At 35.1% G+C, this 19,263-nt stretch overlaps 1 protein-coding gene and 1 long non-coding RNA gene across 3 annotated transcripts in view; both read left to right on the top strand.

Annotated features, from left to right (window-relative positions):
- The window catches only part of LOC149534189 (Ribosomal protein L4/L1 family), a 120,687-nt gene extending 104,430 nt beyond the window's left edge, over positions 1–16,257 (top strand). For both annotated transcript variants that reach the window (XM_089804329.1, XM_089804328.1), the window contains 4 exons: positions 2,370–2,477; positions 2,693–2,812; positions 15,307–15,477; positions 15,587–16,257. In XM_089804329.1, coding sequence (XP_089660455.1) covers positions 2,370–2,477; positions 2,693–2,812; positions 15,307–15,477; positions 15,587–15,688 — 501 coding nt within the window. In that variant the 3' untranslated portion in view covers positions 15,689–16,257. The remainder of the gene's footprint in view (positions 1–2,369; positions 2,478–2,692; positions 2,813–15,306; positions 15,478–15,586) is intronic.
- Positions 16,258–16,847: 590 nt separating this feature from the next.
- LOC149534188 (uncharacterized) lies at positions 16,848–17,521 on the top strand. Its single transcript, XR_016357769.1, has 2 exons — positions 16,848–16,901; positions 17,131–17,521. It is a non-coding gene; the product is annotated as an uncharacterized LOC149534188 (long non-coding RNA).
- The last annotated feature ends 1,742 nt before the right edge of the window (positions 17,522–19,263 follow it).

The raw sequence follows: 19,263 nt of genomic DNA, 5'->3' as shown, positions 1-19,263 counted from the left end.
GTGGGAAGTTTTCTTTAATGGAGGAGTACCAGCTGAAAAAGGATGGAATGACTCTGCTGCCATTATTAGAGCACTTCTTTGGACTATTTCACTAGAGAATAACAATGGTTGCCATGAATTTGAAAAATCACCCATCTAACCATTAATGAGTATGCCCCTGGGAAAACCTGATGAGGGAGAACATGAAGAAGACGAGAAGACTTTGCCGTTATACTCAGTAAAAGTTACTAAAGAGATTGAAGATGACTCAAGACCAAAAACCTCTAGCTGACGGAAATGCACACAACAGACAAAGGAGAGTTGACAGAAAAATGTCTTCCTAAAAAAATAAGAAAAGGCATTAGTTACAGAATAAGATCCAATGAAACATAAAAAATAAAAATAGAGCTAGCAAACCACAATATGAGAATTTGAAGCAAATTGATAATCAGAGGAAGAATTTTCATCAAAGTAGGAAGACGAGGATAGAAAGCAATGTCAAAAGCAGTGGCAAGACAGAGAGAAGAGCCGTTATACAGGAGCTTCAGTATACTCGACGAACTATATATATTTATATAAAATTTCTGAAAGACAAATTGACCTTTTTTCATGATTAAACCCAATAAACAAAAACTTAAGATGCATCAGAACTGAAAATAGGAAAGTACCAAGTCAGAAGACAGTTTAGCATTCCCGAGAAAGAGATATTTGACGCCTAAAAAAACTTAGAAAGGAATTGCTGCCTAGTAAAAAAGATAGTTGCATTATAACAGTCCAAAGAATAAACAAAGGAACATAATAGGACACCGGTAAACAAAAATGCCCTACAGTAAGGAAAGAATAAATAATCATTTTAATCTCCCCTGATAATACTTGAAGACATGACACTTCTCACTAATATGAAAGAATAAATATCTAAGGTACCATAGTTCGTCCCTCCCCCCTGGACCAACAGAAGTTCGGACTGGTTTGAAGTTCTGGTCCGGTTCAAATCTTTGGTTTGGGTAGGGTGCTGTTTTTTGACTGCAGGTTCATTGGGTTCAAAACAAGTTCAAACCCAGGCGGACCAAGCTGGGAAAATTGAACCAAGTTCGAACCCGCCTGTTTGCTTGATCCCGTGGACAGTGAAAATCAGATTGTTTGCAAAATTTAATGATATTTTGGCAACCACAACTAATGTTACTGCTCCTGCTGATCCCATTGGCCCTAGCTCAACTAATGCCGGAGAAGAAGAAGAAGATGAATATGAAGATGAAGATGAATATTGAAGAACTTAGAATATTAATAGATTTTTATTCCATTAGTTGAAAAATGAACGTGAAACAATGATACTTGAACTTGATGCTATGATATATTTTTAATGTTTTGAATCTTTGATGTTGAATTATATGATGGTATGATCACTTTGATTACAAGGTTGTGCTGTTTTTGTGGTTTAAAAATGTGTTTATGCTATTTTGCTACTTTCTAATTTTAACTCATGCTATATATATATATTATTTTTACATATTTTTGTACTAATGAATCCAAATGAACCCAAATCCCTTTCCAAAATTTTGACGGACTTGCAAACTGGTTCTCAAACTTGGAACTTGGAAACGAACTTGAACCGGTAACTTAGATTAATATTATTGTATCTTCTTCAAAAGGCTAAGAACTCAAATGCAGCTATCAAATTCCAATATATACAGATAGCTTGATACACTTTTGAAATCTATATTAGAAAAAAAAACTAGCGAAAAAACAAATCTTCCTTAAATGCTGTTATTAAAGGAAGCTCTGATACCATGTTAATGTTTTGCCCAGAATAATGATAGACAACAATATGAAAAATTTAAAAAGGCACAAAAAGGAACTTTTTAATCCTGGGAAAAACCTTTCACTTGATTGCCTTACAATACATTAAGCAATCACATAAGTAGATTGAATTGAGACTCTTCATATTTTCAGATATACAACATTTCATATTTCCATATGCATGCCTCTTCACATGACACATGTTATTAAATATTACTGCAAATGTCTTCTTCAACTGAAGATGACCATAATGATCATAACTGTCATATTTATATTTTATAAAATCAGAGATAAAAATCTCTATCCTAGTTACAATCTTCAATAGACTCATTTACTCATGTTAAGTCCATCTGGTTCTATTGCTTGCATCTACTTGGAATACATATAACCCTTGATTGAAAGTCAGATGAATTATGTTGAAGGAGATAAGCTTCCATTTCACAAATTATTTTTTATTTTGTAGTTCTATATGTCTGTTTTTCCTAATCTCATAGCCTTAGCTTTTAGTATCCACTAAACATCAGTTTCTTTCTTTTCTTAGTTCTCTAAAGTGATCTTTTTCTAAGATGTTCTTTGTTCTTGTGGTTTCCTAGGGAACACACTCAACAAAGACAATAAGTGAAGTCAGCGGAACAGGGAAAAAACCATGGCAACAAAAAGGAACAGGGAGAGCACGCCATGGATCTCTGCGTGGCCCCCAGGTAGACTAATTGGAATTAGGAATTGTATTCATTCTATCATTTACTTGGTTATCTGTAATTTATCTTGTTTCTTTTTGTATTTGGACATTGTCTGGTTCCCTCTTGGATATTTTGAAAAACTTCCCATCAGGTCTTTTATATTCAGTGGTATCTGTTAAATTCGAACAGTGTAAGATTGTTGCAGCAGGTTGATGAGTTTGATTTAAATGCTGCAGTTCAGGCATGGAGCTACAATGCATGGCCCTAAGCCTCGAAGTCATGCAATCAAGCTACAAAAGAAAGTCCGCCGCTTGGGCCTAAAAGTAGCCTTGTCAGCTCGTGCAGCTGAAGGGAAGGTCAGTGTTGTTTGTTTCAACTACTCAAACAATTAAAATACAAAATGCAAGAATATTTCACATGATAAGTTTTCTTGTGTGAAGAGAAATGATTCTATTTTTTACTTGTGTATTTTTTGTTCATAAAGATGTGAGGCGTGTATGGCAGGTTCATTTTGTTATTCTATTCATTGATGAAATTATGCTGGCAGTCTATTACATATTAATATTTTGTTCTAATAATCACTTTGTTTTCCTTGCATTGATATGACTCCATAATAAAGCAAATGCCTGTCCAGTATTGGTTTGCAAGGTTCTTCTGCCCGTGGATCATAGGATTTTCCTTAGTTGTGGGAAATACATAGAGGGTTCCCATGTAGGTTTTGCTTTCAGAAGAGGACAGAGAAATTCTTTGGAAATATTTTGGAAATTTGAAATCTAACTAGAAACATTGCCTGAATGTCAAGACCATTTTAGCCATTTCCAGGATTTAAAATTTCTGTAGGCATGGAAAATAAAAAAATAGATGTATATTTTGTGTACATATATTTAATATTTTTTATGGATGTTCCTATATCTGTTTCATTTCCTGTGAGTACCAGAAAAGTGCCAATTCTGTGAAGATGCTTCTCTCTGATGTAATTCTTGAGAATCAATTGTGAACTTTTAATATCTCACGTAGGTGTGTCTATCCGTAACGCAGTAACTATGATGATTTAATTGAATCCTTGAATAGGACTTGGATGGCCTATTTTTTTGTTGATTCGTTGACTGATTTTGTTTAAAAGATTTTTCATCATCTTGCTTTGTTTCTTCTTCATATAGTATGCCTTCTCAATGATGTCATCACAGTGCTTTGGCTTGCTTCAAGTTGCTTGTTTGTTGTTTCCTTATGCGTCAATGGAAACCACCCATATACTTGGTAAAGGATTCCTATATTCAAATCCCAATCCTATCAACATAGCTTGTCTATGGAACTCCTTAGTATAGACTTGCACACTTTGACCATTATCATGTTAAAAATCTTACAACTTGAGAAGTCTTTGAATAACTTTTATGTGAAACTTATTTGAATTCTGCACACCTAGTTGCAAGTGGATTGCAATCGATTCATGAAGAAACTAAGTACCTTTCTGCTCTCACACCAAATTAGAGCATGCCGTCTCATTATGAGATGAGTAAAATAGATATTTTCTGCCACACTATCATAGTGCACGTTATGATTAAAGCATGGTTCCATTTTTTTGAACAGTTTCTCAGATATCTTCAATTTCACATCTACTTGCCTTTCAAAAACCTAAATTTTTAACTTATGTTTCAACTTTGAAAGGGTGTTCAAAAGAATCTGTATAGATTTGTCATTGAGCTACATAGACTTCTCCTATTCATCCAGGAGTTAATCTTTTGGATAGAGCATGAAAATCCATGTAAATGGATGCTTGGTCCTTCACCATGAATTCTTGTTTCATTGTGATGATATTTTGAGACTTGTTGGCATACTTCATCATGTTATATTGATGCTCTTAGCAATAAGTTCTTGTTAGCTTGTCCATTTTGCTCACTTTTTGATGACACCTCTTTGTTTCCAAATGTACAACTAGCACTACAAAATCACCAGCTGATGTTGTTGTAGCTTCCATGTCACATTCATAACCACCACTGGCAACAACACAATTACTATCCCTTACTGTGTGGTGGTTTTGACACTATGCAGAAAATACCACAGTTGAAAAACTTGGACTCGCAAAAATTCAGTAATCATGCAGCAAATCAAACATTTGAAAATACATACATTTTGATAAGTATCTAAGTTATTTGATAGAGACATAATCCTCAGAAAATGAAACAGGCTTATGATTTCCAAATACATGCTCAACCTATATGGTTAGAAAATGAATTAATAGCTTGAGTATTGACTGATGTGGACATTGTAGTTAAGAGTTTCATAATCAAGACCATATGAGGCATCTTATTATTGTTCATATGCAAGACACCTCCATTACCATGAATAGAGGACATTTTTTATAAAGGACATTAGTAGTACAAAATATCTATAGGAGATAGAGCTAGATATTCCAAGTATACTCACAACAATCTTGAACACTAAATTATACTCCCCATTAAGATACCACCAATCCATTATATTCCAGTTATTAGAATTTTCTATCAAGTAGACTTCAACTTTACAAAGTCATGACGACCATGTGAAATTTGTAAAAATGGACTCTAGAAAGTAGACACCTTCCTAATGGTGCACTATGAATTTTCCGGATGTACCTGGAAACTTGTTTCCACCCTGAATGCTCAAGCCCTCCAAATGGAAACATGTTTCCACCCTAAATGCCCTAGTACTTGAAACATAAACCATTTTGGGGACTTGGCGATGGCTGGAAATGTTTCCAAGTCGTCATTAGTCATGCAAAAAATTGGAAACCAATCTAGAAATTGGAAAATGGTTAGCTTTTGATTCAAAAACCGTTGACCCTCCCCCAAATTGTCAGGGATGGTCAAGTCAACCTCCCACTGTCCTAAGATAGGCAAACATTTTCGGCGACAACAACCATAAACCAAGTCATTTTTATAAAATCAATCTTCTTACATTTCCAAGGATGAGAAATTTCATTGCTTGTTAGACACAAAAATCAGAAAAATCAATGGAGATGAGATACTAACTGTCTCCAATCTAACTCCCACTTCATTCTATTTGTTAATCATCTTGCATGAACCGGTGGCTTCTCCACATGTGAAGAAACAGTTTACAATGCTCATAAACACTTAAAATTTCCCTTTTTGACTTTTGGCCAATACAAGTTTGTTTAGCCTACTGTAAATGATCGAAAGGCGAGGAGAATAAAAATTAAGTGAATTCCAAGATAATTTAACCTTCCAAGTGAACAAGCAGATTATTATTAGTAAACCAGAACTAACAAGTGCATTAGAGAGCTAATGAACGATTCCTTAGCTTTTAGGGACATTACATCGTTGTTTCTGGCTAGTTGTGTGCACATGAGGCCTAATTTTGTATTTTTCATTTTAGAAAGTAAATAAGTGGTTCATTTGCCTCACTTGTACTTCTTCATTTTGTACATTGATGCCCGCACATGATCAAATGTGAAAGATTTGTTACCTTTGCATAGAGACATTGATTTTAGCTTTATCAATGTTTTAGGTTGCTAGGATGATTTTTATTATGTTATTTTCCCTATGTATTTCAAATTTCTCCTTATATGTGTGTGTGTGTGTGTGTATACATACATACATACATACATATATATATATATATATATAGCTGCACCTTGCCACACCTTTCTCTAGGGGATAGAAAATGTCCCAGAAACTTGTTTCCTCATCCCCCTATTCCCTCGTTCCAAAAATTCGGGGTAATATAACTTTTCTTTGTAGAACACAGTTCTTGTGGAGGGAGGGGAGTGGCTGGATAAGTGAATCAGTAGAAGATATAAATTTTAGATCCTTAAAAACAAAATTAAAAGGAATGCAACCATACATAGAAGGGATAACACATGAAGTACATGGGAAACCTATGATGGGCGAAAACCATGATGAGAAATGCTGGGATAACACGTGTAGTACGTGGGAAACCTACGATGGGCAGAAAACCATGATGAGAAATGCTGCTAGGTATTAAAGTAATATTTAGTCATTAATTAATGGTCATCATGTAGTTTTTAGTATTAATAGTGGGGGGAGAGGTGAATCAGTAGAAGATATAAATTTTAGATCCTTGAAAACGTAGAAGGTATAACAAATGAAGTACGTGGAAGACCTAGGATGGGAGGAAAACCACAATGAGAAAATATTTAGTCATTAAAATAATGGTCATATAGTAGCTTTTTTTAGTATTATAGTGAGAATAGATTGTTTCTATGTCTGCTTCAATTTACAATTGTTTCTTATGGAAACATCATCTTTGTAATTGTCTATATGTACTTTGTCATTTCATTAATCAATCTTGCAATTACCATTATTGAAATTGTTAAAACTGGAATGATAATTCTATTGAGCTTCAAAAAATGCACTCTTAAATAGAATTTACAGATGCTAATAATTGCATGCACAAAAAGTAAAGTCTAAAAAATAACACTAAATAAGCAAAGTAAAAAGAAAGCTTGAATGACCATTAACTAGAATTAGCTAAAATATAGCAGAAGACTAAAAATATTCTAATACCCTTCCTTATCACCTAAACTTGATAATTTTTTTCCAATTGAGAGGCTTGGTGAGGATATCTGTAGTGCTGTGCTCAGTGCGTATGTACTGCAACATCATGCTTCCATCTTTGACTAGCTGGCAGAATAGTGACAATGAAGATCTACATGTTTTGTCTCATGGAAGACTGGGTTTTTGGCCAACTTCATAACTCCCTCATTATCACAAAACAAGTTAGTAGGACCTGCTTGAGGCATATGCAAGTCGGCAAGCATCTGGCAAAGCCAAATTGCCTCATAAGCTACCTTGACTGTTCCTCTATATTCAGCTTCAGTAGATGAGAGTGATACTGCCTGCTGCTTCTTGCTGGTCCACGTGACTGCACCTATGCCCAAACTGAAAACATACCTAGAAGCAAACTTCTGATCATCAATAAAACCTCTCCAATATGAGTCTGTATAACCAATGAGTCGAGGATCTTGACAACTGACTTATAAAATGCCAAAATCAGGATTGCCCTTCACATATCGCATACATGCTTCACGACAACTGAATGTTCTTCTTTTGTGGCTGCCATGAAGCAAGAAATATAATTGACAACATAGTTGGTGTCAGATTTAGTGGCAGTGAGATAGAAAGGCTGCCCACTAGTTGCTTGAATGCTGGCTCATTCACTATTGGTGAATCTGATCTAGCTTAAAGCTTCAGCCTTTTCTCCATAGGTGTAGAAATGGAATTGCAATCCTACATCCAAAAAATTTCCAACAAACTTTGGCATACTTAGACTGAGATATGAAAATGGAAATATTTGTTTGCCAAACTTCTACACCAAGACAATAATGCAGAAGGTCTAAATCTGTCATGTGAAATGTCTGGCACAGATTTTATTTGGCCTGCTCAACCAAATGTGTTGCACTACCAGTAATGATCAAATCATCAACATAAATGACAAGAACGAGATTCTTGTCACTATCATGCTTGACATACAAATTAGAAACTGAAGGACTACATTGAAACCACTAATCGATCAAGGGGTGCATGTTTGAGGCCATAGAGAGCTTTTACAAATTTGCAGACTTGATACTCTTCACTTGCACACTGAAAACCTGGAGACTGTCATGTAAACCTCTTTCTACAAATCACCATTCAGAAAAGCACTCTTGATATCCATTTGATGGATGTGCCAACCAAATTGTGCTAAAAGGGCTAGGATAAGAGGAATGGTACTCATTTTGGCAGTGGGAACAAATCTCTCATAGTCAACGCCCTCACTTGGTACGCTGGAGCAATCAACCATGCCTTATCAAGTGTGCCATCAACCTTATTCTTGACCTTATAGACCCATTTGCAACCAATGAGTTTCTTTCGTGTTGGAAGATTGGACAACACTGAAGGGTTGGTTTTCATTAGACTTTGATGTTCACCTACCATTGCCTATTGCCACTCCAGTATACCATTAGCCTCTGAATATGTCCGGGGCTCAAAAATTCTATGAATATTGGCCATAAGAGCAAAGTTGACTGTGGCATGCTACTTGTACTTACTTCGGGTTGATCTGCCCGCACTCATCATGATGAAGATCACCAATGGTCTTGGTCCACCACTTAGGTCGAAAAGACCAACATGTGTTGCAGTAGGAATGATAGGACCTGACATCACAAGATGTCAAGCTTGAATATCCTGCGGAGGACCTGGTGGCACAATGTCAAATGGATCCCTCCCATTAGGAGAACTGAATGGAAGATGGACATCCATCTCTATAGGTTGTGGAGGAAGTGAAGGCTGAAATGGACCTCAGACTTCATCAAACACCACAAAGGACCAACATCTGTTGCAGCAGGAACAATAGGACCTGAAATCACAAGATGTCGAGCCTGAATATCCTGCAGAGGACCTGGTGGCACAATGTCAAATGGATCCCTCCCATTAGGAGAACCGAATGGAAGAACATCCATCTCTATAGTTTGTGGAGCCTGCTCCTCAAGCAAAGGCTGAAATGGACCTCAGTCTTCATCAAACACCACATGTGATTGAACATGAGACAATCTGTATCAACATCAATCATCCGATAAGCCCTATGTATATCACTCTATCCAATGAACATTAATCTATAAGTCTTGGAATTCAATTTGGTACGCTTGGCATCTGGAATCCAGACATATGTTGCAAAGCTGAAAACCTTTAGATGACTGATTTTGGTCTTTCATCCAGACCAAGTTTCCTTTGGAGTCATCTTCTTAATGACCTGTAAAGACTGCTTCTGACCAAAACTTCTTTGGAACATTGCATGCTCTAATATCAATCAAGAAATCTCAGTGACTACGATTTGTATGCTCAACAACATCGTTCTATTGTGGGTTGTAAGATGTTGCTTAATCGCATGTGATCCACATAAGTCAGAGAATTCAAGTGAACAAAGTTCTCCACCATTGTCGGGCCTAAGAGTGATATTTTGACAACCAAACTCTTTTTCCACAAAGGCTTTGAACTTCTGAAACACAAAAAGACCTCTGATTTATGCTGAAGAAAATACACCCACATCTTCTTGCAAGAGAAAATACCCGCATCCTGTGACTGGTGGAGTGATCACAGGCCCACAAACATTTGCATGGACCAACTGCAAGGGTTGGGATGCCCTCCAAGTATCACCATTTGAAAACAGAGTTTGATGCTGCTTTGCAGTCTGTCATGCTCCGCAAACTCTCCAGTGATTCTGTATCTGAATTGTAGGTAAGCTAATTGAGAGAGAGAGAGTGGATATTTAGATGCCCATATCACTGATGCCAAAGATTGTTGATGGAAGAATTTTTTGCTGCCATGGCATGCTCAGGAGAATCACTGGTATCAATTTGTTTGTATAGAGTTAGACCATGATCCTTAAGACCAACTTCACCTGTAGTATGAGACTCCTTGTCAACAGTAGTATACTTGTGTGCACTAAAAACACCATCCAAATGAGGAGAATTAAGGATAATATGACTAACTGATAATAGATTTAGCTTCATGCTAGGTACAAAGTATACATTGAGAAATGTCAAATCCCTTCCGCAAAGTGAAATCTGTACATTTCCTTTACCAACAATTGTATACTCTTCTCCAAAAACAATTGAAGCAGAGAAAGGTGTGAATTCTATGAACCAATCTCGACAACGTTTGAAATTCTGAGAGGCATCAGAGTCAATGTACTAAGGATGTGTCATGATTTGATGGGCATGTAGCCATGAGCGCATAGGAGGTAAGCTCCTTCTGATTATAATGCATAGCAACTTTGTAATCTGTTGAGACCCTTTGAGTGAAGACTGCGCAATGATCAACCGCTTCTTGCAATCTACCTTTATGTAGCCATAATAGTGACAGTAATTACATTGAACACTCTTCTTCTTAGAACAAGTTGAAGGTTTATCTGACCCTTCCTACTGGGTGGACTGAGGTTTACCTTTATTCTTATCAGACGTTTTTGTTGTGTAGGCCGCCTATTTAGAAGAGGAGGAATTGGCTTGACTTCCATCTATCCTGCTGCAAAAGTTTGTTGCAGAGATTAGAGGATGTCAGGGAAACACCAGTAGAAGTGATATTGAGCGTCTCTATGAAGTGCTTGTAGGATCAGCGCAAGCTTTTTAGCATGACCACTACCATATATTCTTCCTCCATCTTGCAGTCAATAGCTTCTAATTTGTCACGTAGATCCTTGATTTTTAGCAGGCGTGCTTGGAGATTTGTCTTCTCATCCATAATGATAGAAAACAACAATTTCTTTAGAAATAAAGCGTGGCTCTTGTCAGATGTCTCATAAAGATTCTTCAAGATGTCCCAAATTTCCTTTAGTTGTTTTACTCAAAGGCATCTGAGGGTGCTGATCATTTGTAATTGAGAACAGCATGACAACTGCCCTGTTCCATTTATCCCATTTATCCTGATTTGTCTGAGCTTGAGTAGGATGTGCCTCTGTACCCCAAATGATATTTTCAAAACAATAATCAAATATTGTCATGATGCGCCACTTCTAGGTGTTGTAATTTTAGCCATTGAATCACTGTTTCCCTTCCAACATAATGTTGGTCAAAGAGGCCATCACTAAAATTGAGGTTGCTGGTCAATGTAGTTAAGACATGTAAATCCGGACAAAGAAAACAAGCTGGAAAAGAAAATGGATGAAACTGTGAAAAAATTGTCAGGAAAAAACCTTTTCTTTTTTTTTTCCTAGTCTTTTTGTGTTTTTATTTGTTTGCAGGAAATACTAAAAGTTTTGGAGGAATTTCAGCTGAAGATTATCACGTAGGCAGAAAGGTTCAAAACTGGTGGTCATAATTTCCAGGTGGCGTTGGAAAATTGAGGGTGGGTCGCAGGATAATCAGCCCAGAAAAAAATACAGAGCATGGTAACGGGGCTGATGCGGTGGAAAAATAGATCAGGTTTGAAGTGCAATTTTCATTTTTAGAGGGCCACAATTTCTAGCGCCAATACTGACCAAACAAAGACAACAATCGGCAGCTAAATATTGATGGTAGCAGACAAAAAGTGTGGGTTTTGTGTCTTCCGAGAAATCAAAACAAGTCGTCAGAAAATCAATCTATGCTGACTGGTTCTTGAGCTAGAAAAAAGAAAAGACAAAATGCAGTTGGGGGTTTGTCATTTCCTCTTGGTATGAAACTCCAAAGCTCCCTGTTGAGCTAGAAGGTTGTGTCAGAGTCTACTGCAGGTCAAAGATAGACTGGGCATTGGGTTTTGTTTGTTTCTACCAAAATTCCCGATAAAACCCACTGAAACAAAATCGCTGTTCTTGCCCTGCCATTGGACCTGTGATTTTGAACCCTGCAGAAGGAAAAATTTCTCTTCTGTTTGCAGTAAAGCCCTAGGTGGGTTTTGAGGCTATTATTTTGCCTTGGGATCCGTGTCAATTTTTTTTTCCTTTGATCAACTTCTACCTTGTCTATGAGCTGTCACAAGGTTGACTCAATTTAACCTTGGTATTCATTATGGAATCTTTTACCAACAGTATGTTGGAAAATAGCAAGTTCTAAAAACTGCAACTACCATACATGGAAACAACACATGTCAACAATCTTCATGTATTGATGTTTTGATAAGGTTATTCTAGATGCTACAACTCAACCTACAGCAGCAGGAAAAGACCAAAGACAAAATGATGAGTGAAATCGAGAAGCAGTAATGCTCACCTTTAAGTGTCGTCTGACAATACGGTGCAAAGATTTGGAAACTTTTAAAGGATCTCCATGAAACCTCAGATAAAAGCAGAGTGTTCTTTCTCAAGAATTAGCTGATTTTCATAATGATGGATGAGAGAGTGTCCCTGCAAGTGCATTGACAAAGATAAAACGGAGAAAGATATGGTGGTCATAACTCTGAAGATATGGTGGTTCTTCTGATTCACTAACTTGCAGATGTACAAATGTCCAATGGCACTCTTGCGTCATGTAGTTTGATTGACCTTCATGGACTTGTATTTGTTTTATAATCGTTTGATGTAGTTGTACTTGATGTTTGATAACTAGGTTGACATCCTTTATTTGTTGTTGTTGCAATGGTTTTATGCTAAGATATCGATTCTCTCCCAAAAACCCAGGGTGCTGATGCTGGTGCGTTAGGATGCACTGGTGCTTTGGATGCTGTACCAGTGCTTTCAGGAAGCATGCCCGACGTCTATGGATGTGCTTGGGATGCTTCCAAGAGAGCACCCAGACAACATCCGGGTGAATCTGGAGAGCATCCGTGACTTTTTCAATGCCCAGTCACTTAAGTGACTTTAAAAAGCATGTGTTAATTGAATTTTTTAATTCAATTTTTGCTCCTTTTTGCTTCTAAACCCTAAAACAGTCCTAAAAGAGGCCATTCATTGCTCACTCTTCTCATTTTGTTTGCAGCTAGGCTCTCTTCTTATTTCAATTTGAACTATCAATGGTGAAGTATCATGCTATGGAATGGTTTATTTTTGTATATTTCTTGCATTTCTTTGCATATATATATCCAAACGCATCCAAAATCCCCCCCAAAAAAGAATTCGTGCATCCACGCATCAGCACCCCGCATGCGCATCAGTGTCAGAACCAGCATCAGTAACTTAGTGTAAAACATATATCATTGAGCAATACATCATCAGTTCATGTTTTTTCTCCAAAATTGATTCCCCCTCCTTGCCCTATTCTATATGTTCCTAGGTTCCAAAATTATCTGTGTAAGTTGAGGTGCTCCTTTCCACAAAAGATATGCAAATTAACAATATAACTCTTCTTATTAACTACTCTCTTTATCCTTGCAACAAAGTTTTTTTTTTTGTTGAAAGTTGTATACACCGATGTTTTCTTTATTTGTGTCAATAGTTGCATAATCATAGAGAGTTCCCTAAACTTGAAACATTAGTTGGTTCCTATAAGGAAGATTCATCAATTCCTTGTAATGCAGATAGTTCCTATGTGGCCTACTACAGTCCAGATGATTGGTTCTTTTGCAAGATGTGGAGAAGTTTCTAGGTACCTGAGAGCCAAGGTCACAATAGATTCAGAAATTCTATCCAAACTTTTCCATCTTTCATTTGACAAAGCAATAGCTTCTGATTGTATAGTCTTTTAGTGCATTTGGCGTTGGATTAGAAGAATCCACTAGTTCACATTTTCATCAATACTCTACTTCCACTACTGTGGGTTTCTAGTGTAACTAGGTTTCTCATTTTGGATGATCAGTCAAGCACACCCCCACAAATGGAACCAAGTGTTGACATAAAATTGAGCGACTGAATTTAATGCCAAGACGTAACAGAATTAAATGTTCATTCTTAAGTTTTTGTGGTGGCCCTGTTACTCTCTTATAAACTGCATCATCATACTCTGAACAATCACTCAGAAATGGGGATGGCACTAAAAAAACAGGATATCATTGATGTGCAGTTTAATTGATGAAGACATTGAAGAATGAGAGTACATTCATCAGATCAAAGGCTTGCAAAACACACAGATTTATGCCTAAATCACAATTTTGTTTCTTGGTTTGGAAGTTTCTGATTCACATATCATACTCATTCAATCTACTTAATTCAACTCTGAACTGAAGTAAGCATTGGCAGATCCATACTGAACAGTGACTATTAATTTAAGTTGCCGGTTCAGATTCTGGTTTCTGATTGGGAAGTCACACAATGCATTGTTAAATAAATAACTGAACTATAACTATTATAATGCTCCAAATAATAAAAGGCTAAGCTATGAGAATCCTAACAGTTCAGTTCTGGTTATAGTCATCTTGCAAATTATAGACTGGTTACCACTAATAGAATCCTCATCTGATTATAGAATTAATAACAAATTCAGAACTTACTTTCAGGATCGATTATATTCAGTCCATAATATCTGAAGGTTAGTCTGAGCAAATTATAAGTACTTCATCAGCACTCTAATTATCAGAATTTGCAGAAACTTCACAGATATGTCCTAGTAAAACGAAGGATATTCACAGGCCCATCTTGAAAAACCTTGTCTTCAATATCAACAATTTCTGTCTGCAACAAGATTTTTTATAGCCATCTGGTCCTGGTGGTATCCATATCAATACTTATCTAGGTGTGGAGAGAACGTGTGGAGAGAACTTCAAAAAAAATCAGCTACTGTAGAAGTCTTGTGCTGCTTTCAGATTTGAGCATGTCATCTAGGAGGGACAGTCATAATTGGGATGTACATGGATTGTATTCATTGCATTTCATGATATTAGTTCATCCCCTAATCCGTAAATAGTCACCAGTTTTGTGTTGTCTGCAATGGTGTCAACATTAATCTTCACAATCCACTTGTTTTAAGCATTTTTTGTTGTACATTTTACTGTATTATGTTTTTACTGTGTTTGCAAGTTCTGATTTTTCTGGCAGTTAATTACATTTTACATCAATTTTTTTTATAGAATACACAAACAGTTACCAACTGCTTAGCAAAATCTTAACGAATTTGACACCTGTTGATAGTAACTTATTGACAGATGTAAATGACAATATTTGACAGATGTTGCACATAGACACTGACACATTGAAACCATTATTTCTACATATTATAAAATCTAACAATGTGGAATTTTAGTGTTGTTCTTTTATGAGGTGTCTGCACACGCGCACACATGCACGTAAGTAATGAGGGATGAAAGTAATGAATAGATCACTAGCTTTCCACTCCCTCTCTGAACAGCTAGTAATCTATATATCTATTGTTATGATCTAGACTGAAGTTGGAAGCTGTTGGGAAGGTATTTCAACAAGGCTGCTTAGATCTCTTTTGTTACTTTGCACATCGTTGTGGAAACTCTAGTATGAATTGGTAAATGTAGGACTCATATCAATGTTGGTGATGCAGTTGATGATTTTTGACAATTTGGACTTGCCTTCACATAAAACAAAGGAGGTAGTGAAGTATGTCTCAGAGTTGAACTGCAAGAAGATTTTATTAGTTGATGGGGGTCCAATAAATCAAAATCTTCGCTTGGCCACGCAGAATCTGCACTATGCGAATGTTCTGCCATCAATAGTAAGTACCTAATTCAGATCATAAAGCTTGTATTTCAAACAATTTGAACATGTTGGAGAACCTATGCACACATGTTGGCTGCTGATATATGCAATCTATCAATGTGCAGGGACTAAATGTTTACAGTATTTTGCAACATGATACGCTAGTGATGACAGTTGATGCAGTGAACCGAATTGTGAAACGAATGCATACTCCAATTAATCGTTGAGTGAAATAAAATCAGCCACTGCTACAACCTCATTGACATTTGTCTCACTCCAGCAATCAGTCTTCTGTTTGGTCAGCATGATCTATGGCAAAAGGCATTTTTTCCCTACTGTGCATAGGTTTTAACTGTATTATTCACTAGCATGGTATTTTCTTGGTCATGGACAAGTATGTTTATCACATGACACAGCTGGACTTTCTACATTTCTTTTGTCCTGAGAGTGTGGAAGCCAGTTTCTTTGAAGGTATGCTGTTCGGCAATTTTTTGGAACCCTGTCTCCAGGTGATGTTCATTCTTTACAAGCGTAGTGACATACAAATGTCCATCACTTTGTGAGTTTCTTTGAGCTCGATTTTTAGGTTTGCTATCAGAGCTGGGAGATGAACTTGCTTGGTGGCAAACTAAAGCAAGACTTCCGGTTTTTGGAATTATTCAAACGCAAAAACATACCATTCAACATGTTTTGCTATTTCAAGTAGACAAATTAAAATATACAAAATGAATTAAGTATTGAATAACTTCGTTAGAAAACTTTCATCAATATTGCAGTTCTCCAATTATTTTTATTATCAGGCTGGCATTTATGTTCCTTTCTGGCCCTTTTAGAACATGTGGAATTTTAATGACATTTGATGATTGATACTTATCTATGTTTTAAATATTGCAATTTAGTCTGACAATGTTTACCAATTGGACAAAGTAATGTCAATTATAATCTATAATCTACCTGTGAATCTCTCAATGAATGGCGATGAAAACATTTTTTGTCTGTTTACTATTAGAATGCAAAGTTGAAGGTGCAGGGGTCATCACGATATTTGCTACCCTTGATTTTCTATTTCTTATGTTAACATTCAGAATTCGTAGGGCTTTCAGAAGCCCATTCATGCTTACTGCTTGTGGCAAGTTGTCATCATGCACACATTGGAAGTTATTCAAGTAATATATGAAATAAAATATAATATTTAACCAAATGCCATATCCTGATGATCTGTTGTAAATTTGATCTAGTGACCCAATAAAACCTATTTATTCTTTATGAACACTATCATATGCTAATTGGAAATCTAAATCCTAACCATTTAGAATTATAAGGTGCTTCCAAACCAACGGTGGGTTTATTGGTGATAATGATATCTTATGAGCATTATATGAATCAGACATGCTCGTGGATACAAGCGGAGAGTGGCTAAAGAAATGCATTCCAAGAACTGTAAGTCTACTGGTGAATAAAAAGCTTCTCAAATCTTCCAATTTTGTTCAACTCTGGCGGAATTCTGGAAAAAATTAAATTGGTATAATTATTGTTGGGCATTGGCAAGAATAAATGGACATCTTATTACTCCTAATTCTTTTGTGTTATATCTCATAAATCTGTGACACAATAAATCATGAATCATGAATCTTATATCTAACTCATTGGCCGTGAATGGTTAAATTAGTTCTTTAGATTGCCACGGGTGATCTATTGCACAATTTGATGCATTTGTTGTCGAAGCCTTTTCAAATTGGGCTGGTCCATGCTTATCACATCTAGCAAAGTACACAAACAATGCTGAGAGAGGTTTTACATTTCTGAACTCTTTCTTGCACTTCAACAAGAGCAGGCTGTCTTTTAGATAAATAAGGACGATGCCTCAATCTGTTCTATGATTGGTATAGCTAGAAACTTCCAGTACCGGTGGGTTTGATGCATCATTACTGTGTTGATATTTCTTGGAACACGGATGTTTGAGGTCTAAGATGTTTTGTTGATTAGGTTTCGAGAAATATATTTTCATGGAATTGCACTTAAAAATAACTAGACCATAATGTTATAGAACTTTATGATAAGTACAAGTTCTCTATAAAGTGTAGTATAATCACTTAAAAATAGCTAAACGATAATGTTATAGAACTTAATGATAAGTACATGTTCTTTTTAAAGTGTATATTTAGTTATCTACGATTTATTAAATTATGTAAATGAGATCTTTTAGCTAATAGGCTATTTGTGAAATTGAATTTTTGATAGAAAAATTGTCACGGGGACGAAAAAGTTGTCAGTTTGGCCAAAACATTGTAATTCTTTCCCGTTAATTATGTACCAGCCAGTTTTTATCTCTCTTCTTTTAATTTTTGTTTTGATATTTATTTGTTATCCGCACTTTTAACTACTGTTTTTTTTCTATTTATGTAAAAATATAATTAGTTGTCACATTAACTCATGTTATCTAATTTATTTAAATTTTAATTTTTTAAATTGATTTAGATTTTAGTTTTTTAATTATTTAATTTTTTTAATATTAGTTTAGCTTTTTCATTTGTTACTGACTTTTTTTTTTGGTATTTCTTATTAATTTTTTATAATAGATTTTTTAATAGGTGTTTTTAAATGATTATTATTTAAATTAAAAATTATTAATAATCTAATTCACTCACATAAGATTATATTTTAAATATCTACTTTTAACTATTATTTTTTCTCTTTTTTATTTAAATAATTTAATTATTTGTGATCTCTGCATTAGCTCATGTTGTGATTTCTGTTTATTTAACTTTTAATTTTTAAAAATAATTTAGGTTTTAATTTTTAAATTATTTTTTTATATTAGTTTAGTTTTTTCTTTAAATGTTATTTTTCACTTTTTATAATTTTAGTCAATAGAATATTTGTTAGACATTTTTTCATTTTATTTTTTTGTAGTTCTCTTAGTAATTTTTTAAAATAGATTTCTTGATGGGGTTTTTTTAAATGATATTTTTTTCATATTTGATAAATTGAATTTAAATAAATAATATTTATTAATATATTTAAAAGATTTTAGGAAATGTTATGTTATTTAAATTGAAAATTATTAATAATCTAATTTGTTCACATTAGATTATATATTTTTAAATAAATTTATTATGGAGACCATATCGATTTATTGTTGTAAGCACAAAAGTGTGCAACTGCTAGTATGTATAATTTGATTTATGCTTTTAAATGGATAGAGCTACTTTCAAAAGGAAGTTAAATAATTTTTTTAATTTGAATGATCATTTTATATATATTATTTATTCCAAAATAAGGTTGACATTGTGCATTTATAATGATGACATAGTTGTTATGAAACATTTGTCAGTATACCATGGAAATAAATTTGCATTACTGAAGTGTTATCGAACAATTTAAGTCCATTTAGCGGTTAGGATATATTATCACTGAATCTAGGTGGCAATAGAGATGGATTTTAAGCGATATGTTTTACTTGTGATTCATTGGGATATTGTAAATATAATTGCCATTTGGGAGGAGTTTCTCATGGTGATTGTAGATGTTTGGTTTTAAAAGGAATTGAAGTTTATGCATTATAAGTAACAACTCAAAGAGAACACAACAATCTCTCAAATGAGAGTAAGATATGATTGTAGTAGCACAATCTAATACCATTGCATATAAGATGCATGAAACATAAGATTACTTTGGAAATACAACCCAAACAATATTAGCTTGAACTCTATTAAACTCAACTTTCACCCGAGTGGATTGAGATATAGATTTAGGAAGACCTTTCTACAACCTTTGTATAATTGTACATGAACTATTATTT

Source organism: Cupressus sempervirens, chromosome 10 (assembly GCF_028749045.1).
Source record: "Cupressus sempervirens isolate cs-2001-9-10 chromosome 10, ASM2874904v1, whole genome shotgun sequence".
In the NCBI taxonomy this organism is placed as follows: domain Eukaryota; kingdom Viridiplantae; phylum Streptophyta; class Pinopsida; order Cupressales; family Cupressaceae; genus Cupressus; species Cupressus sempervirens.
Note: the sequence above shows the minus strand (reverse complement) of the source record. Positions and strands in the feature narration are given on the sequence as shown.